The sequence below is a fragment of the Lolium rigidum genome, chromosome 6 (assembly GCF_022539505.1).
Source record: "Lolium rigidum isolate FL_2022 chromosome 6, APGP_CSIRO_Lrig_0.1, whole genome shotgun sequence".
Classification (NCBI taxonomy): domain Eukaryota; kingdom Viridiplantae; phylum Streptophyta; class Magnoliopsida; order Poales; family Poaceae; genus Lolium; species Lolium rigidum.
Window position 1 is genome coordinate 139,525,006 of NC_061513.1, and position 20,319 is coordinate 139,545,324.

The 20,319-nt window shown below is 48.2% G+C and overlaps 4 protein-coding genes across 4 annotated transcripts; 2 read left to right on the top strand and 2 right to left on the bottom strand.

The window, feature by feature from the left end:
• The first annotated feature begins 544 nt into the window (after nucleotides 1–544).
• LOC124668012 (aspartic proteinase NANA, chloroplast-like) lies at nucleotides 545–4,514 on the top strand. Its single transcript, XM_047205221.1, has 2 exons — nucleotides 545–1,089; nucleotides 3,374–4,514. The coding sequence occupies exons 1-2, from the start codon at nucleotides 545–547 to the stop codon at nucleotides 4,248–4,250; spliced, it is 1,422 nt and encodes a 473-aa protein (XP_047061177.1). The 3' UTR covers nucleotides 4,251–4,514.
• Nucleotides 4,515–8,422: 3,908 nt separating this feature from the next.
• On the top strand, nucleotides 8,423–10,603 carry LOC124665530 (peroxynitrite isomerase Rv2717c-like). Its single transcript, XM_047202931.1, has 4 exons — nucleotides 8,423–8,616; nucleotides 8,741–8,881; nucleotides 9,591–9,659; nucleotides 10,299–10,603. The coding sequence occupies exons 1-4, from the start codon at nucleotides 8,452–8,454 to the stop codon at nucleotides 10,416–10,418; spliced, it is 495 nt and encodes a 164-aa protein (XP_047058887.1). The 5' UTR covers nucleotides 8,423–8,451; the 3' UTR covers nucleotides 10,419–10,603.
• A 2,496-nt stretch (nucleotides 10,604–13,099) lies between these two features.
• LOC124663339 (60S ribosomal protein L37a-1-like) lies at nucleotides 13,100–14,976 on the bottom strand. The gene is made up of 5 exons (XM_047201057.1): nucleotides 14,972–14,976; nucleotides 14,092–14,210; nucleotides 13,922–14,010; nucleotides 13,367–13,449; nucleotides 13,100–13,283 (listed from the first exon to the last, which is right to left on the bottom strand). Exons 1-5 carry the CDS (start codon nucleotides 14,974–14,976, stop codon nucleotides 13,220–13,222), a joined length of 360 nt encoding a protein of 119 aa, XP_047057013.1. The 3' UTR covers nucleotides 13,100–13,219.
• A 1,186-nt stretch (nucleotides 14,977–16,162) lies between these two features.
• LOC124663340 (long chain base biosynthesis protein 1a-like) lies at nucleotides 16,163–20,116 on the bottom strand. Its single transcript, XM_047201058.1, has 12 exons — nucleotides 20,011–20,116; nucleotides 19,840–19,934; nucleotides 19,639–19,730; nucleotides 18,598–18,652; nucleotides 18,405–18,477; nucleotides 18,190–18,322; nucleotides 17,684–17,858; nucleotides 17,370–17,510; nucleotides 17,084–17,179; nucleotides 16,839–16,980; nucleotides 16,427–16,554; nucleotides 16,163–16,339 (listed from the first exon to the last, which is right to left on the bottom strand). The coding sequence occupies exons 1-12, from the start codon at nucleotides 20,114–20,116 to the stop codon at nucleotides 16,163–16,165; spliced, it is 1,413 nt and encodes a 470-aa protein (XP_047057014.1).
• Between the last annotated feature and the right edge of the window lie 203 nt (nucleotides 20,117–20,319).

The window sequence follows — 20,319 nt, forward strand, 5'->3', positions numbered from 1 at the left end:
TAAAATTTCCCCCCACTGTAGCTAGCATTTTGAAGAGCAGCGATGAACAGGTCCCGGGGACCCAACCGTGCAGTCAATGTACTCCCCGGAAAACTTTGACCCGCGCGCGCGCGGGCGGAGCAGTGGCCAGCGCGGCGCGCACATAGCAGTTGCACAGAAGCGCGTCGCGTCGCACCACCAGCAGGAGCCAACATGCCAAGCGCGGCACCCTGAACAAAAAACTAATCCTGTAGTAAGACTAAAACTAAACTAAGCTGCCTCCTCCACGCAAGATAGCAAGATAAATACGCACTCCAAAGCTGCGGCACACACATACACGCGGCCCGAAAACGCGAGCTCAGACAAAAACACCGGTACCAGGGAGCACCGCCGCGGCGCTCGCAGCGGCAGGCAGGCGGCTGGGCTTGGCTTACTTAGCCGGGAGAGGCGCGCGCGCGCGCATTCGTCGCATACGGTCGCCGGTCGGCCGGCCACATATCGCCGTAACAGGGCGCGTTGGCGGGCCAGCAAGCTGCGGATCAGGGAGCGGCCGGCGCCGTCCACAATGGCGGGTCGCCGCCTGTTTCTTCTCCTCGCGGTCGCGGCGGCCGCCTTCTTGGAAGGCGCAAGCGGCGCCCGCGCGAGCAAGTCGGCGCAGTTCGACCTGTTCCGCCTCGGGTCGAGCTCCCTCGCCCAGCAGGCGTTCCACGACCGGTACCGGCTGTCCACCATCGCCGCGCGCCTGCGGCTATCGGAGCGGCGGCGCACGCGCGAGACGGCGGCGGGGTCGCGGGCGGCGGCGTTCGCGATGCCGCTGGGGTCGGGCGCGTACACGGGCATCGGGCAGTACTTCGTGCGGTTCCGCGTGGGCACGCCCGCGCAGCCGTTCCTGCTGGTGGCCGACACAGGCAGCGACCTCACCTGGGTCAAGTGCAGCAACTCCTCCTCCTCGTCGGCGGCGGCGGGGACGGGGACGGGGCGCGCGTTCCGGCCGGAGAGGTCGAGGACGTGGGCGCCCATCTCGTGCGCGTCGGACACCTGCGTCAAGTCCCTCCCCTTCTCCCTCGCCACCTGCCCCACGCCCGGCACCGCCTGCGCCTACGACTACCGGTCAGTCTGCCACCCTCTCCCTCTCCCTCGTTCCCCAGCTCTCTGCATTTCTCCCCACCACTGTACAGCCTTCAGACAAACGCCAGCCTGCACGCACTTCCCTCGTACTCCTCCTCCTAGCAATTAGCGATTCAGCAGTGCTAAATCCCTGTTCGCGCGCGTTTAATTGGCAATCGCTGAATCGATCTGGGCGGGACGGCGTTAATTGGCCCTCGCATTGATGACACGCGAGCAGCCGCAGGAGGAGGCAGGAGCCGCCATTAGTAGGCTGGTTGGTGGGCGAGCCGGATCTCGCAGGGCGACTGCAATTTGCAATGCCGGAGGGGGCGACCGCGCGTCTGATGATTTAATGCGTTGCCATTGATGCACGACGCAACCCTGCTCTGGCCTGCCTCGCCACACCGGTGCTGGCAGTGGCAGTGGCAGGGCGCGGCATGCATTCATTAGCCGGGCCGTGTGGGTCGACGATGTCCCTTCTCGTCTCACGGAGGTGTTCCTGATTGAGCTTCCTCTTTTCCATTCCAATCCCCGATCGATTTGCCTCTGCTGCTAATTCAGCGATACACGATCGTCGCTTTCTCGGGGAGCATATTTATTGCATCAAGCCGGGTCGGTGACACTCGAGCACGACACACGCACGCACACTGACATAACGCGCCATCGTCACTCTGCTCCGCTCGGGAAGGCGATGATGACTATGAACCGGAACGGCTCGGCGGCGCTGAGCTCCGAGATGGACCGATCACACCACATGCGCGCATATGCATTGGATCCAAGCAAGCAGAAAGGGGCCGCATCTCCCATGCCCATGTCGCGCAGGCAGGACAGGTTATCTAGTTTTGGACCCTAATCTGTGGGCTGTTGCGGCATGTGCACGGTGCCGGGGTGTTCTTCCTTCATATCCTGCCACTCCTGGCAACCCTTGTTTAAGGGGGGGGGAGAACAGCTAGAACGGCGCACGGCCGGACGCGGCGGTAGCAGCCAGTTGCACTATACTACTCGACTTCACTTCGCCATGTGCGACGCTGGATTGGGTTGTACTCCATCAGCGGCTGTGTCAGGACACTCGACGTTTTCCGTAGGAAAGGGGGCACAGGAAACAAATCCTCACCGATCGAGATGTTTCTCATTACGCTATTAGCATTAGAGACGGTACGGTAACAAGTTGATCTCGCGTAGGAGTACGTTTGGGGCTATGGGCGTCCATGGCGAACATGCAACTTGTAGACTGTTTTTTTTTCTTTTCTGAATTGTACTCGTAGACTGTTCTTGTACCGCTAATCACGTTGTGCTGCCTGCCTGTCTGCTTGTAAAAGGGGTAGACATGGCGTGCCGAACCCTTCTCTTCCTCAACCATGACGCCTGGTCTCAATTTTGCTACCTTTCCTGGCTGCCTACGCCTCCTCTACCATGTTGTGTTCCTGCAGAGAAACCATGGTTTCTACAGGGTTCTGCTATCCAAAGTCAAATGCTCTATCAGCTCTAGGATACGAGCACAGAGTTTTCTCCGGGAGACTTTGACCGTACCTGTTTTGACTGGAGTAAATTACCTGATCCTCCAGCTCAAATGCAATCAGGTCTCGGTCGGCACGCATTCGCCAAAAATAATCAACACTGCTGAAGGTAGGACATACATCTGCGAGGTCCACTGGTTGGGGTTCTTTGCAATACAGTTCATGGAAAAGACATTACCCTTTCCACCTGTTGAATGATTGTGCCCCAGAGGATTTGCATTTGGTTGCAAGCCGGTCCTTGTGTACCACTTGCAAAAACCCATGTACTAGTTGCATTTCTAATTTTCTACCATACTCAGTCGGGAGCTTAGATGACCTAGGGCATGGCCCGAAGTTCAGGCATTCCTGAAGTTCAGGCATTCGGTGTGACTTGGTTATGTGCTTTGTCAAAGGGGTAGCTTACTATCGCGTATCGCTCGGTCGTGTTGGCTTAATTATAACTGTTTTGAGCTGTACCACTTGACACTTGTGATATTATACTACCTATGTGGGCATACATGGCATATCATATCTTTCATAGTGGAAATTGCACGGTTCTCGTGGACAGGCAGGCAACGCCGCTAGGTCAAACCTGGTATTCAGGAGATGTTTTGACGAGAGTACGTACGTACATGCAACCAGCTGTCTGTAATCTGCGAGAGTAGCTTCTTTTTTTTTTTTTAGTTCAGCACGTACTAACCGAAACCGAGGTAGCAATAGAGATCCTCGAATCGCGCCATGTGCCATGCACGATCGATCGCTTAACTAATTAACCGCCGCGCATCTTACAGGTACAAGGACGGTTCGGCGGCGCTGGGCACGGTGGGCACGGAGTCGGCGACGATCGCGCTGTCGGGGCCGGCGGCGGCGCCGAGCAAGGCCAAGCTCAAGGGCCTCGTGCTGGGCTGCTCCACCTCCTACAGCGGGCCCAGCTTCGACGCCTCCGACGGCGTCCTCAGCCTCGGCTACAGCGACATCTCCTTTGCCTCCCACGCCGCCTCCCGCTTCGCCGGCCGCTTCTCCTACTGCCTCGTCGACCACCTCGCACCGCGCAACGCCACCAGCTACCTCACATTCGGACCCAACCCCGCCGTCTCCTCCCGCACCTCCTCCTCCTCATGCCCCCGCGCTGCCAAGCCACGCGCGCGGGAGACGCCGCTGGTGCTCGACGCCCGGATGCGACCCTTCTACGACGTCTCCATCAAGGCCATCTCCGTCAACGGCGAGTTCCTCAAAATCCCGCGCGCCGTCTGGGACGTCGACGCGGGCGGCGGCGTCATCCTCGACTCCGGCACCAGCCTCACCGTCCTCGCGAAACCCGCCTACCGCGCCGTGGTGGCCGCGCTGGACAAGAAACTCGCTGCCCTGCCGAGGGTCATCATGGACCCCTTCGAGTACTGCTACAACTGGACCTCGCCCTCCACGGGCAGGGACGCTGACGTGGACCTGCCGAAGCTCGCCGTGCACTTCGCCGGCTCCGCCCGGCTGGAGCCCCCGGGGAAGAGCTACGTGATCGACGCCGCGCCAGGGGTGAAGTGCATCGGCGTGCAGGAGGGGCCCTGGCCCGGGATCTCCGTCATCGGCAACATCCTGCAGCAGGAGCACCTCTGGGAATTCGACCTCAAGAACCGGCGGCTCCGGTTCAAACGATCGCGGTGCACGCACTGATTCATAGCCGCGCGTGGCGGCGCCGATCGTTCAAACAACCACTCGTTGTGTTTTTTTTTCATTGTGGTGGTGGTGGTGGTCTCTCTGAAATCTGATTATTGTTTGTTTTTGCCCCCTGTTCAGATCTACACTAATGCTGCAATGAGAAATGTGCCTTGCAGAAATCATAAGCTGTAATCAGTCTTCCGTCCTTTTTTTTCTCCATTCATCCATGTGATGTTCCATTTTGGTGAATATGTATAGTCCAGAGCTCCTTGTTAACTTATCCAGATTGGTGCATCGGTTCTCACTTTATTCCACAGCACGTAGCAACTAAGCAACTCCTCATCCGGTGTAGTACCATATTGGCACGAGGGAACGTGGCCAGACGATGGTTTGTCGTGTGACCTGGAACACGGATGATCTTGCTGTGTGTCATGTTAGAGCATCTTCTAGTGTGGTTCCTCTAAATGAGGACTTCTATATGAATATAGATGAATATAGATGATTATCTATAAAGATTCTCTTTTAGATGTTTAAGTTTTTCGGTGGAACGTCTATATCTAGACCGTCCATATTTTAAATTTACTCACTGTCAGATCATATTTTTGATTTAGTCACTGTCAAGTAGACCTCTTAATCTCACATGAGTGTGGGGATGTGTGCTTGGGAAAGGATTTTGCTTTGGATGGTCCTCGCTCTGTCCTTCAGATTTGGAGGATGAGAGCATCTTCAGTCGCGTCCCCCAAACCGTCCCCCAAAACGCGCCGGATCGAACGTTTGAGGACGTGTTTTGTTTGTGCCGCGTTTGGGGGACATCGCTCCCCAACCGCGTCCCCCAAAACGCGCCGGATCGAACGTTTGGGGACGTGTTTTGTTCGTGCCGCGTTTGGGGGACGTCGCTCCCCAACCGCGTCCCCCAAACGCCGCCCCCAAATGAATATTGGTGCACGAAAATAAAGGATTTCATCTAAACCTAGACTACTGACTGCCCGGCGGTGCGTTCGACGGCTTCGCCCCGTCGTCGCCTCCCCTCCGCCGCAGCTCTTGCTGCGCGCGCCGCCTCTCCGTGCGTAGGGCGGTGGCCAGACGCCGCTGCTCCAGCAACGGGTCGACGTCCGCCCTCCCCTGCTGCGCCACCTGGAGGGAGAGCTCGACGGCGTGACGAATCTGCGCCTCTTCGCGGGCACGGGCGTCGTCCTGGAGCTTCTTCTCCGACTCGAAGGACTCGATGAGCGCGCATTGTTGATCGGCCGTCTCGTCCGGGTACGGCTCATCGTCGTCGGACCACTCGAACTCGTCGTCGTCGTCCTCCACCTCGGTCTCCTCCTCTTCCGCCTCGGCCTCCTCCTCCTCCTCCACATCCATTGGCGCCTCCATCATCGCCGCCGCCAACGCGTCGGCCTCCGCCGCCAACTCGTCCGCTCGCCTCCCCCAGATCGCCGCCAGCGCCGCCTTCCGCTGCTAACGCTCCTCTGCCGCCAGCTGCTGCTGGCGCTCGATCGACTCCCGCCGCCGGCACTCGATCGCCTCCCGCCGTTCACGTACAGCGCCTCCCGCTCCTCGCGCTGGCGGCGGCGCTCATCAACCCACCGCCGGCTCATCTCCTCTGTCCGGCGCTGTCACGCCTCTTCTGCCGTTGAGGCGTCGAACGCCGCAACGTGTCTGCCAGCGCCTCCTCGTGCCACGCTGCTGCCGCCGCGGCCTTGTCAGCTGCGGGTCCAGGGGCGTTGAACGCCGCTACATCCGCCGCGTGCACCGCTCACGCTGCTGGCGGGCCTGCTGCTCGAGTGCCTCCCGCTGCTGACGACGATGTGCACGCCAGTTCTCCATCCCTCGCCGCCGCCGCTCTTCCCGGGCGGCGACATCGATGCCGAACTGCGAGTCCGGTGGTGGAGGAGGTGCTGGAGGAGACGACGGTGGAGGGAACTGGCCATCGCCGGGGCGGCTCGTAATTGCGCACTGGTGGTGGAGGAGACGGTGGTGGAGCGACGAGGACTGTGTTTGTGGCGGAGAAAGGGGTGCCGGCGGCTGTGGTGGCTGCCATTAAGCCGGGAGGGCCTTTTATAGACGCCAGCGTCGGGAAGAAAGCGCGGGAAGAGGCGAGAAGAAGCGGGAAGAAAGCGCGGGAACGGGCGGTGGTGTGCGAAAGCCGGCGACGCGTGGAGGCTCGGCAGCACCGACGAGACGTCTCGCCTGCCCCTCCGTCACCATTAGGGCATCTCCAACGGGGCGACGCAAACGGACGTTTTTTGTCCGTTTGCGTCTGCGCGGACAAAAAACGCGCTCCAGCGGCTAGACCTAAAACATCCGGAGCGTCCGTCCTGACGCAAACGTGGACCAAATATGCGCCAGGTCTGTGCGGACGCGTTCGCGCGTCCGTTTGTGTCCGGTTGGACTGCATGCAGCCCTCTCTCCTCCTTTATTCACGCATGCGGTCATTCCTAGCCACACAAATAGAATCTCTCCCTCTCTCTCCTCTCTAATCACACATGCGGTCAAATAAATGCGTCCCTGCCGCTGGAGAAAGGGCAAACGCATGCGGACATGCGGACGTTTTTTGTGTCCGTCCCCGACGGAAACGGACATAAATATGCGTCGCACCGTTGGAGATGCCCTTAAGGCAAAGATGCCGTCGTGTGTCGCTGCGCGCGAATAACTTCCGCCGCGAGGTAGGCGACGGTTAGGTCCAAACTTGAATGAGTCGATGACGCGTCGGGCCCGCGTCGCTTCGCCTCGCTTTTCGTTGTGTCCGACGTGACCGGTGCGTCCCTGTGGGACGGGGACGGGCTCGGGGCGCTGAACACCGTATCGGGCCGCCCCGGACAAAATTCGGCTTTGGGGACGCGGCTGGAACGGGTTTTTTGTCCGGCGCACCCAAAATAGCTTTGGGGGACGCGACTGGAGATGCTCTAAGTAGAGGAAATGGATGATCCTCTATATTTAAATGGCGTTTAGATGAGCCACTGAAAACATTTTTTCAGCTAATGGTCATCTATACATATTTAGAGGATCATATAGAGGAGCCACTAGAGATACTCTTAGTCTCATCATTCAGTGACTCTCAGGGTTTTTTCAAGTCAGAACGTTTTTCACTATTTACATGATCCTTCAGATTGTATGGACACTGATGTGTCACAAATGAAAACAATCCAAATTTTACCATAAGAAGATGAAATGAGCTATCTAGAATCTCCTGTCTGCTATTAGACTGAGGGCATATTTGGATTGCATGATTTTCAAATCGAAGGAATAGGAAAAAAAAAAACAGAATTGAGATGTTTTGTATTTCAAAATACTACATGATTTTAAAACACATAAATTTTGCAAGAGTTGCTTTTGGATGGTGCGCAGGAAACAAACATGGTACTCCCTCTGTTTTTATATATAAGGCCACTAACTATTCTGAGCTAAAACTTTGACTAGCAACTTTATTAATAGAAAGCAAGTTAAATAACGCAAAAAAAAGTATCATTGGAAACACCTTTAAATACGAATCCAATGGTATTCAGTGACTCTCCATGATAGTGCAAATACAAATAATTTATATATGGTGACTCTCCAAAATACGAATTTAATGGTATACTTTTGGTGACATATAACTCATATTAGGTTAGTTAAATTATTAGTCAAAGCTACCTCAAAGCGCCAAACTACATGGCAAACTTATATATAAAAAGGAGGGAATAATATTGTTCCCTCCGATTCATATTACTTGCCACTAGTATTGATGTATTTAGAACTAAAATGTATCTAGATACATCTACACTAGAAATCAACTAATATGGATTAGAGGGAGTACAATATTAAATATTAATGAGAGAGTAGATAATGCATTGAACTTTTCAAAGAGAAAATAAAATAAGGTTTTAGATCATGTTCTTATGAAATGGAGAGCATAGAAATAGATTACATAGAAATTTCATCGATTCAATATGCAAATGCAATCTATAGAAAAACAAATTCTACGGGTTGAAATTCTGTAGAATTCCTTCAATGCGGGCCTGAAATGTTTGCAGGTTAACATTGCTTTTAAACCTGGTAAACGTGCCCCAAATTTCTATCGTAGTCCACAAAATAACACAATGCAGATTCAGGGTTTGACACCGTCAGTTCAGCTCACATAGTAACCGCCGCGCCAACAAAGAGAGAGGGGTCCTGACCTGACTCCTGAGTCCTGACCGTCAGACAAATCTGAAAATCCAACCGGAGACCCCAAGAAATGGAAGCCGCCGGCTCACCCACGCTGCCGCCGGCGCCGCACCCGCTGGTTGCGCCGCTGTCGTTCCTGCTGGGCAAGTGGCGCGGGGAAGGCGAGGGGACCTTCCCGACCATCGCCCCTTTCCGCTACGGCGAGGAGATCCTCTTCTCCCACCACCCCTCCAAGGTATGCCGTACGCACATCCCATATGTGTCCCTCCCCTCTCCATCGCAAACATCTTCTCTTTGGCTAGCCGATTCTTAGAGCTTTGCATGCCTTTGCCGGGCTCGGCGTGGGTGGGTGCGCGCAGCCGGTGATCTCGTACACGCAGAAGACGTGGAAGGCGGCGTCCGGCGAGCCGATGCACGCCGAGAGTGGGTACTGGCGCCTGCGCCCCGACGGCTCCGTCGAGGTGGTCATCGCCCAGAGCACAGGCCTCGCCGAGGTCCAGGTGCGTCCCTACTTCCTGAACATGCTCAGGCTCTGTTTACTGTCTGCATAGCGCAGTTTACCTGGTTCTGAATATTCTGAACTGGATACTGAACCACAGTTTAGCTTAGCTGCTTGCACCAGATATATAGGCAGATTTTAAGTATCCTTTTTAGCTGATCTACTAAGGTGTGCAACGAAGAGACAGAAAAGCTTTGATCTCATTGAAATTTATCGTGGTTTATGTGGAATCTGAATTTGGTAACTTCGAAATCAGACACCTAAAGTACAACACTTGTGTGATTAAGATATCCAACAGTAAGGTGAACTTCCCTACGATAAAGTACTACACTTACTGTGATATTCTCTTTCTCAAGTTCATTGCACAATTGTAGTCCCTTCCTCGTTGTTTATTTCTAATTAAACAGCTGATACTAGAAAATACCAAGAACCAACCCTCGAAGCTTGTTGGTAAATGGAGATCACATATATCCAAATAATAGCTGTCCTCTTTTAGGTCGCTTATAGTGCCAAAAGGTTGCCTTGGGCGGATAGGTTATTGTAGGAACCAATATTCATCGCACCATGTGATTCCTCTATCACTATGCAAAGAGGTCTTAATTTGTAAGGAATGAATAAATTGATGTGTTAGTTTACTTATTTATATTCCTTCACCTTTTCTAAACTGTAGTGTTGATGTATTGACATGACTTTGCTTCTAAAATATGCAGAAGGGTTCATATGATGCTGAAAAGAAAACAGTGACACTCCAAAGCGAACTTGTTGGCAATGCATCAAAGGTACTAATCAGAATTCTCTTGCTGGGTCTATTTTGAGTTCTTTATTGATTTTCGGATGGTTAATTTTGATTTGATTGTGTGATGATACTTCTAGTATGCTGAGGCATGCCTAATTGCAGCATTTAATTACCTTAAAAGAGCTGCAGCACTAAGATTTTGTTTTCGTTTCATCCTCCAAGCAAATATAAAAAAAAAATTGCTCTTCGGTGATCAACTCTATCCATATTGTGCGGTATCATTTGTCCAAAGTGCTTAGGCACTTTCTGTTAATTAGTATGAATCTGAATTGGATGGGCTGATGTTGTTCACCTGTTCAGGTGATAACTCACGATATACAAAGGTTTTATCTTGTCTTTGGAGGAGCTAATATTTTATTTTTGCACCCAGCAATCTGTATTTAACAAAATGACAAGGAAAGCAATACACTGCTCTCATCTCAGTTGTCCCATTTGTTTAAAGTTCAAAAGTAAGTCTGTCTTGTTGTTGCTGACCTTCATAGGAGGTGACACCTTCAAGGTTATGTACTAGTAGCTTACATTCTTGCAGCTCCCTGTCACCGATGTCGATGTGTGTATAACTTGATCGCATCGATTTCCAACATGAAAATTGCAGTCTAAAATTTTTGTGTAATCTCGTCAGGTGAAGCAGATCGCTAGGTCATTTCAGGTGGTGAACGGGGAGCTATCTTACATCGTTCAGATGGCAACAATCACAAACAGTCTACAGCCACATCTGAAAGCCCTTCTCAAAATGATATGAACAACTTTCTCGACAGGAATTGCAAAGGCAGCATAGGGACCGTTGAAGAGAGAAATTTGTTTTGTACTTTTGTCCATTATTAGAACTCAACAAGCTTGTTTGTATCATCTATATAAGAAAAATAGCTGCATCCCCCAATGTGTACAATATTCAGGATAATTTTGATGAGGCCAGTTGTTTGACTAGCATCAAACTCACATAAACGAGGATACGCACTCCAAACCGAGGAATGAGGGGCCTGTTTCGGCCGAATTTGGGGTATTTGGTTGTCCCTGCTCTGAGTTGGTTGTGCATTGTATGCTTCTCAGTCTCTCAGAGCAGCTATGAGTTGGTTGTGCATTGTATGCTTTTTTTTTTTAACAAAGGGATGGGTCTAGAACAACCCCGATGCAACTCCATTAGAACCACACGTGGCGGGTACATTTTACATAGAAGCCCTTTGGCATCACTCGTACAAAGAACCTAAAATTTGAAGAAAGGGCCTCCAACCTTACAAAAAACTCCCTCCCTAAAAGGATAAAAAAGCAATCAAGGACTCAGGCATCGCCGCCGAGCTATGTGGACAGCTTGCTCCGTTGGCCCCGAAGTACCTACACCGCTGGTCACCGCCGCACCATCGGGGACGAACCACTTGAGGGTGTAGCAGTGCCGAGCTCCAGCAGCTAGCACCAGAGAAAGCCTCCGACATGGAGGTTGAAAACAGGCCACCCTTCCGGCCAAGGATCATGTCGCCGAACTTGGACGCCATGTATTCCGCACAGGGAGAGCTTGACAGAGCATCTCCATAGCACCCCGCAGGCACAGCTCGAAGAAGAACACGGCAGTCGGGATTGCCACCATTGCATCCGCTCTCCCTACCACCACGGTAGGCAAGAGCAAGGCGCGACGCAACAGAAATCCTCCAGGGTCGACCTCGAGCCAGAAGAAGGGATCTCAAGAGCAGATTCAGAACCCAAGAGCTGCAACTCCCCTCTCCCTCGCCACCAAGGCCGGCCAAGAGTGGAGTCAAAGCAGGACTCACCAAGGCGGGCCAGCGCTCCTCCTCGCCTCCATGGCCGGCCACGAGAACTTCAACGTCTTGGGCTTCATGCATCCGGTAGAGATCCGCCGCCGCATCTTTATTGAAGGAGATGGTGTTGGTCAATCTCCTGATTTGCTCCGACCAGACGAGCACCACAAGGATCATCACAAACCCTAGATCGCCGGAGATCTGGCGGCGCTGATCCCCAACTCCAACTCCACTACGGGGAGAACCCCCAAATGGCGGCATCAAGCCGCAAAACTACCAAAGAACAACCTAAAACTAAGCCTAGACTACTCCGGCGCCACACCACGACCAACTCCAGCCAGCTAGTCTGGCGGAGTGGCCAGCGGCAGCCCGGTCAGAGGAAGGAGACTCTCAAGACTACTGTAGCGCACTGAGAGCGGTGGAGGGGGAAAGTGTCCATTGTATGCTTCTCAAAGCAGGCCAAAAGTTAGTTGGCGAGGAACACCTGAATCCTCTGGGGCACTCGGCTGCACGAGTGGGGACTAGCGGGGGAGATAGGCCCATGCGCACACGGCTGCGCTAGTGGGGAATAGTGAGTGACGACACAACACGTCTAGAACGCATCCTGTCCCCTCTCACTAGCCCCTTTCACACCCGTCCTCCCCTCTCTCTTCTCCCCGTCGGCGGTTGCACTGTTGTCGGGTGCCGGTAGATTGAAGAACACCGCAGCAACTAGCAACGACGGGAGACCAGCCAAGACTTCATCGACACCGATAGCCAAGACTATCGACGCCGATGCCTTTCGCCTGCCTCAAGTTGTACTTCCCGAGGTTCAACAATAGCAGTAAGCCCCAATCCACTCGATTGTACTATTGTAGATATGTATGTACGAGCTATGGTATGTGCTTAGTCTTGACATGCACGATAGATTTGTAGTGTTAGGGTTAACTATCGATCCATATGCTCTTTCTTGTCCTTCTACTATGTCCATGGGCTTGGTAATTAGCAGATCTATCCGGTTTGATTTTATGGATACATTTTTCCCAATTTGGCGATATGGAGTGTTTAGGGTTAGACCGAATGAAATATTGAGGATTTATGCCCTGTTTAGGGTTCCATCTATGGCCTATGATTAATTTGCATTCAGTGTGCAAGATCCCAATGGGTTGCATGAATGCAGGCATGAATGAATGCAGGCCTACTGTGAACGATCTTGGACACACCATGCCTAATATGAGGCACTTTTTGTTGCAACTACAAATGATTAATCTGCAGCACCTATTGGTATGTTTAATGCCAATTTTTTATCATACCTTTCCTCTATCTGTATTCTGTTCTATGAACTAGGCTCTGCTGTCATACGGATACGGGCATCTGAACCAAGTAATTAAGTCTACGGTAGTGTTTTAATATGCTAGTGCTGAGCTTGAAAGGTTTGCCTATGGGTGGAACTAGTGCTGGATTTATACAAGTTTGCATACTGTCATGAGTTGCAATTAAATACTGCTTAGCATCATCTATCAACAAAATTCCCTAAAATGAGATGTCTAGGAGTTATGTAGACAGTTGAGTGATTGGCTCGAGAGAACGCTGAGCTCCGGCCACATTCAGCAAAGTGTAAAACAAGACAAACTTTGGTACCACAGAAGATAGCATAAAAGTTAACTGTAGCAACATGCTTTTGAGTTGATCCTAAATCAGACACCAAAATTACTAACAGATATCCATGGCTAAATAGCCAAAATACAGAGATTCGAAACTCTCGGACTTTCACTGCAAACCCATCCCTGAGATTCCGATAACAGTAGTGCAATCAAGCTTCAGTCTGCTCCCTCAAGCGACGGATTGTGCTCCTGACAGTGACGGCACTAGCAGTGCTGCAACAAGTAGTACAAGGTTAGCATAGAAGGCTATGACAATGAAAAGGACATTTAGTAGGAGCTTGCAACTGGAAACATACTTCATGGTGTAAGCACCACCAGCCTTGACCTTTCCACAGTCTTTGCATCCCCATATTCCAACTGCTTTCCTCTTCACAGCGAACTGGTAATATAATAACAAAACAAAAGGTAGTTCAGACCAACTATCACAAATTTTCCAGTCATCTTACCTACTGTATACTTTATAACAAGTTAGCTTTCTTAAACAAATTCAAGGCAAATTCCTTGCATGTGCAGAACTAATTCAAAACAATAACAATGTGCAATAAGATTGTGTATAATGAAAGTACTAAGAGATTGTTGACACAATAGAAGTTGATATATTTGGTAGCGAAGAGACGATACAACATGGGTTGACAAAAGATATTACAAGCACGAGGTCTTAAATACAACTTTTACAGAAAACAAATATTACTGGGCGGGAAAAGAAATATAAGCAACATCAATAAGTACAAGGAAACATACTGCACAGAAAGCTTTGCACTCACTAGTCAAACATACAGCATACCAGATAACTATCAAAATCATAAACAGGAGGTATTATTCAGACAACAAGTAGGTAATAGAAGTCATACCTTCCCGCAGAACTCACAGAAGTACTTGGAGTGCTGAGACACCTCCATCTTCTTGATCTGCTTACGCAGACTGGCACCATACCTCGTACCTGTAACAATGTAAAGTCTAATTTCAGAACATAGCAGAAACAGGTGAACACGGAAATGATTAAAATGTTAGAAGTGCATACCGTATTTGCCGACAATTCCAGCCTTCTTGGTGCGCTTCGTCTGAACAGAATTTGCAAAATAACAAATTACACAACAGCAAAATAATAGAGAACCGTACAATATAATCAATTTGTGAAACCTTAAGAATAAAGTTCCAACGAATTTGCTTAAATGATTAACACTAGACGGGTATACCACCCAACGAAATGGTATGATTGACAATAGTAGCGAATGAATACTACCCAGTTTGCTTTGAAACTGAAGGACAAGATGAAAACCATTGAGCTATACAAGCCCTTATTACACCTATTACATACAAATTCTTTTCTAAAATACCTGACACTTCTGAATTTGACTGAAAAAACTTTTTTTACTAAGAATGGTTTAAAATGTTAGAAACTTTTAAATTATTTGATTAGACATGTAACAGAAAAAACTTAGGCATCGTCATAATTTAGAACAGTTGTGATCACAGTTTGTCAGAATCAGTAGAGCAAGTACTAGACATAGAGTACTTAATTTCATATTACATTCCTAAGGCAATTGACAAAATTTAGCTGTGGAATGCTTAGAATCAACCAAACAACGAAGACAATATAAGATGACAAAGTCGAGAGTATTACATCTAGCCTAGGGCACCATAGAAATGCATTCTTATCTACCCCAAGGGCCTCGTTTGATCCCAGGGACGCATCCTTCACACCTACAGGCTCTAAGCGACTTGAAGAACGCATGCATAGGCTCGAAGCAAGCTCAACTCAGCCTAACACAGATGATCGAAGGGGGTGGGGGTGTTCGAGAGAGCTCAACATATGATTGCACATGATCTGGTCGCGGAAAACTCCCCTGATTTAGCTTCTAGAAACTCTACGATCTAGCAGGATATATCCCAACAAATACCGCATCGAATACTGGAAACGAGTTCCAACCGCAGATAACGACGCAAGCGAAAGGAAGGGCTGGAGGAGAGGAGCGTACCATCTCGGCGGTGGCGAGCGGGCGGCGGCGGCTGCGGCGTGGACGGGGAGATGGCGGCGCGCGTGCGAGGGCTCGGGCAGGCGAGCTCGATGCAGTTTATATACCGGGGGCTAGGGTTTCGGTGAAATAAGGCCTGGGCAGTTGGGCTATTACATGTGGGCTGGATCAGGTGGATCGTTATGTGGGCTGCACATTCTACAGCCTACTTTACACTGCAGTGAACGCAGAGGTTTTATCAACTTGGCAAGCACAACAAGATTTAAATCGTGAACTACCAAAAGCATGGAGTCAAAATATCCGCCACAGGCCACAGCCCACAGTTGTGATAAACTTTGGCAAAAACAATGGATTCTAAAACAGAGCTAAATGTGGCAAGCTATGGCCGTGACAAACTAACAAGCAAGCAGATGTTTAATGAGCTGTGGCGTGACTGAGATTAGGTATAGCAACCTTTTTTTTTTTCGAATAGGTATAGCAACCTTAGGCGTACAAATCTGACATACGCTCTTTCAGTTGTTGTTATCACCTTGTTCCGCGGCCACCACGGAGATCTTGTGAATTTTTGACAAGCGGTTTTGCTATATCTCAATTAACTGAATCTAAGTCACTTACAAAAAAGTGTTTGAGTTGCACTTTTCTGTAAAAAAAAATGCAATTTCACTTTTCTACCGGAAATGTGCTGTAGTTGCACTTTTCTGAGGTGACTGAGACTTAAAAAAATCTCACTCAACTGAGACATAGACACACCTTTGACAAGTCACATGAGAAAGTCGCTTGGTGAAGACATAGTAGAAAATCATCAAGGTAGAAAATCCAAGGGTATTCTATCCACGACAGCAACAGCGCTGTATTTTTGGGAGAAAAAGATATGGTAAGTGGATCCACTATGATACAGAGTGTACAAGCTCGAAGAACTGCCTAGCTTACTATCACCTCGAAGCGGGTCAAATGTACAGCACACTAACATCACTGTTTTACAAAATTTGAAGTGCTGTAGATATGAACACAACAGGATTAACTCATCAGATCTAGAAATGTACAGGTTATGTATATTCACCAAAACACACAGCCTAGAGCGCGCTGCCCATAGAAAAGGACCGAGCTCGTTCTAGGTCATGTGTAACCTGAAAGAACAGACGCTGAAACCCTCTTCAAGGATAAACACACCCGGGATATATCTGATTCGTTATGACCAGCTGACACGAATAGGCGGATTCCCACAGGAAGTTTGCACCTGTCTAAATTTGACCTCTTGGATGCCACAATAAAAACTGAATCTTCCTTCAATACCTGTCAATGAAAGGACGTGTGAGTACCTGCTAGTGAAAATCCATGCAAACTGCAGTTCATAATCTTGTAGGGTCCATTCAAACTTACCTGCTCGGCAATGGTTTGAAGAAGACCTAGGTCGGTGGTCAGAGAACCTGTCGATTTCTTCAGTTTAAGGAAGACGATAGGCGACAGAACATGGCTAGAAATTTCGAGCCCTGGGGTATTTGATAGTTCTGAAGATCAAGCACGTAAAAGATGTCAAGTTGGTGCCCAGGATAGTTAACTAGCAATCACATCTTCCTACGGCATGCCTTACTGTTTCATGAGTAGCACATATGCTTCCACAACTAGTACTCATGCCATTCTAGCTTACAAAGAAAACACACAAGATCCGCAATTTATGCTACACAGGCAACAGTATTTGCATTCACATGGATAGATCTATATATCTCCATGAACCACACGAAAAATCTCAAATAAGCCTATTCTGGTCAGAGAAATAAAGGATCATATTTACCTTTATGCAGAAGAGCAACGTTGCTCCTTAGGTTTGCAAGAACTGATGGGTTCTCCTCCAGGTAGTTTACAGCAGAGACCGCAGCACTGGCAAGATAGGGTGGCAAAGAGGCAGAGAAGACATAGCCAGCACTGCTTAGACGCTGCAATAATGTAGCTCCTTAATTATTCAAAGCCCGAAACATTTAATAGCTCAATTTCAGTCTATCTCAACTGATGTTCCCTGGATCTGGTATTTGCATCTACCTGATGATCAACAACCCTCACACTTCCTGTGCAGAAGCCACCATCAGTAGCTAATGCATTTCCCATTCCAGCAGTGATGATATCAATTTTGTCAACCTGCATATGCAATAACTTTTCACCACTAGGAAGACCATGGTGAGAATGCAGCTAAAGCTAGTCAGTATGACAGACTTCGTAAATTAACTGGTGCCTGCCCTTGTGCCCTATGCCATCCATCTTTTCATTTACACTACTTAGGTGTTGCAGACAAATATTTTTAAAACACTAGGCATAGATAAACACTCACTGGAACTCCATACTGTTCAGCAAGGCCGCGTCCAGACTTGCCAAGCACACCAAAAGAATGACTCTCCTCAAGAATAACACGGAACCGATATTTCTCCTTCAAATTGACAATCTCATCCAAGGGAGCGATTTGACCAGAATTCTGCAGTCACCATAACAGTAAGAGGGATTTTATCACCTTAGGTATACATGGGTTTGTTACATTCTAGTATTCTACAAGCAGAAGAGATATTTTATGTGGCAAATTTGTTCAGTAACAAATAAGGAGAGCCCCTTCACTTGTCTAACATAAGCAAGTCACAAAAGGCACCTCACCTGGTAAATAGATTCTACAACAATGTAGCGTCTCATCTTTTCAGTATGTCTATTCCCATGCGTAAGTTTTTCCAAAGTGCTCGCGAGTGAAGCCATATCATTGTGCTTAAAATAAACAACCGTACTTCTTGATAGATGGAGACCTTTTTGCACTGCCCAGTGAACACCCTCATCACTGCAATGCACATAAAATACTTGAGTCAGTTCAAGAGAGGAAAGTGCCCTTTAGTGCAAAGAGCCAGATATAGTTAATGGCATGAAGAAGACTGGGACCGATCAACAGCGAAACAAAGAGCCAGCAACTTTGGTCAAGCTAATGAGCTAAAGAAATTCATAACTTTCGCATAAGTCAATCAAGTGTGTCATCAATGCAACAAGCAAGAAATTTTTCTTCAAACATTACAAATGTTCAGAAAGCTGTCAAACATAAAGCACCATAACAACTTTCTGTCCCCCTCAACCTTGATATTTCATATATTATTAGGAGAATAGGATGGTTAACGTACGCGACTATGATGTCTCCTTTCTTACAAAAGGCAGGTATCACACTGAATATTGTTGAAATCCCATATGAATACAGAATGGAATCTGGAGTTCCCAGGAAAGTAGCTATTTTTGCCTCACAGTCAAGGTGTATATCTGCATGTGTTCCGCATATAGAAGATAAGGTCAGCTATATTTGCAATAGCAGTAAAATACTGTGAAGAGACAGCATACAGACCAATTGTTCCATAAAAGCCACGTGGGCCACATGATCCGACACCATATTTCTCCAGCGAACCAACACAAGAATCCTACAGTTCACTAACTTTGATCAGATATTCCAGAAGAATACAACTGTTGAGAATGCTTTCAAACAATAAAGTTCGGCCTTACAAGAATTTCTCGTTGCCAATTAAACCGAGGTAGTTTGCTGATGCAAAGTTCACAACTTCTTTCCCATCAATTGTCGTATGTGGTCCAGCAGCACTGTAGAATAGAAAAACAGAATAGCTGTTAATTCTGACCAGCAGAACTCGGGACAAACTATATATGCCCAGCAACCATAGATATCATGTAATGATAACTTGCTCAAGTGGTATATTTACCTATGTTTCATATTCCATAAATCTAGAACTATAGAATGAGCATCACTCAAACAAATTAAATATCATTTGCACATACATAAATAGCAACTTATGCAGATGACAACGGAAGAATATTCCATCAATGGAAATTGCTTCAGGAAAAATAACGCTGTGATTGGGAGTTTGAAGTTATTCCTAAAAGTTTAAAGCAAAAGACATTCTAACATACACACTAGAGCAGATATAGAAAACATTTAACTCATGAAGTTAATGTCCATTATTAGTGTAACATAGGCGCAGAAATATCACCGATAAGTGATAATTAAATGAACTTACATGCTTGTTGAGATAATGCTATTAAGACACCATCTGGCATCATCAATTAAGTATTTTTATTAGATATATCTATTCTTTTTATTAGACATATTGAAATCAATGACAAAATAAATTGTGCAGAGTTTCCACCCTTGGAGTTTGAAATCTAGAGGGATTTAAGCAGCAAGGGAGTTAAAATTATACTGCAAGTGTTCACAATGCTCTGCAGTTCTTTAAACTAAGCAAAGTTTTACATTACAGATTTTAACATGGAAATCGTGTTTTCATGCCTTTTCACATTGTAGTTCTAGCAAGAACTGCCCCATGATTTTGATCGCTGATAATATCGTAAGTCCCTGCGATAGTGATCAATAAAGTCTTCAGTAACAACTAAAATTGATCTGAAAAACTAAATCTACATCATACAAGAAACAACATAGAGTTCTAATATTCCAACATCACTGCATCGACTACTGAATTAAAGTATCAAATTGGTGTGTCTATTCGGGTCACTGTGAGTGGCTCATAAGGTGGAGGACTATATATCATTAGAAATCAGGTCATCACACAAACCTCTCCAACGCTGGCATGTCTATTCGGGTCCTCTGCTTGACTGAAGGACATATAGGTTCTAGCTCCCATTCATCACATAGCTCATCAATCTCCTGCAGAGTTTAAATGCAAAGGTTCACAAGAAAATTCATGAAGTAATGAACAGGATTAGTACTTCCTAACATGAACAAAGAGAGAGCAATGAGCACAAAAAACCTCCACCTTTTCACTAAGTGGCTTCTTTGGTGGTTTGTAGCTCTTCCTGGAAAGCTGAAACAGTATGACTGCAATAAGAAGCCCTTCCACAACCAAGTGTCCTGAAACATACCATTACCCCCAAAACGTTACCGTCATCCAACAGTAAGTTCTTAGTTGATGGGCAGCAGGTCTTACCATCAATGTGAACCCCGAAGACGACCGCACGGGCTAGAGGGGCGTTGAATGCAGATGTAACACGAGCAAGCACTGCGGCTGTGGCATTCACAATCGGTAATGCCATGTCCATATTCAAACTAATGGGAACTACTAGTCAACTACAGCGTCTGAATCTGCCAAACAAGAAATTGCTTTGCTCATTCATCAATAACATCTACCAAGGAAAAGCTGGATCCGATGTTGGAACATATAATTCAAACCACCATTGAACCCCAATTTGGCCAATCTAGATCGGGGTTCGAATTCGCTCCCCTAATTCGCTGCAGG

Bases quoted from the DNA above. Each gene is read 5' to 3' on its own strand.
- LOC124668012 (XM_047205221.1), top strand. From the start codon at position 545: ATGGCGGGTCGCCGCCTGTTTCTTCTCCTCGCGGTCGCGGCGGCCGCC. The intron at 1,090-3,373 runs GTCAGTCTGCCA...CGCATCTTACAG, and splicing joins GCCTGCGCCTACGACTACCG to GTACAAGGACGGTTCGGCGG.
- LOC124663340 (XM_047201058.1), bottom strand. From the start codon at position 20,116: ATGGCATTACCGATTGTGAATGCCACAGCCGCAGTGCTTGCTCGTGTT. The intron at 17,859-18,189 runs GTACGTTAACCA...TGTGCATTGCAG, and splicing joins AAAGGAGACATCATAGTCGC to TGATGAGGGTGTTCACTGGG. The intron at 16,340-16,426 runs GTAAGTTTGAAT...TTTCATTGACAG, and splicing joins TTCAAACCATTGCCGAGCAG to GTATTGAAGGAAGATTCAGT.
- LOC124663339 (XM_047201057.1), bottom strand. The intron at 14,011-14,091 runs GTATGCACTTCT...ACATTGTTACAG, and splicing joins TGGAATTGTCGGCAAATACG to GTACGAGGTATGGTGCCAGT. The intron at 13,284-13,366 runs GTATGTTTCCAG...TACTTGTTGCAG, and splicing joins GGTGGTGCTTACACCATGAA to CACTGCTAGTGCCGTCACTG.
- LOC124665530 (XM_047202931.1), top strand. From the start codon at position 8,452: ATGGAAGCCGCCGGCTCACCCACGCTGCCGCCGGCGCCGCACCCGCTG. The intron at 8,617-8,740 runs GTATGCCGTACG...GGGTGCGCGCAG, and splicing joins TCTCCCACCACCCCTCCAAG to CCGGTGATCTCGTACACGCA. The intron at 9,660-10,298 runs GTACTAATCAGA...TAATCTCGTCAG, and splicing joins TTGTTGGCAATGCATCAAAG to GTGAAGCAGATCGCTAGGTC.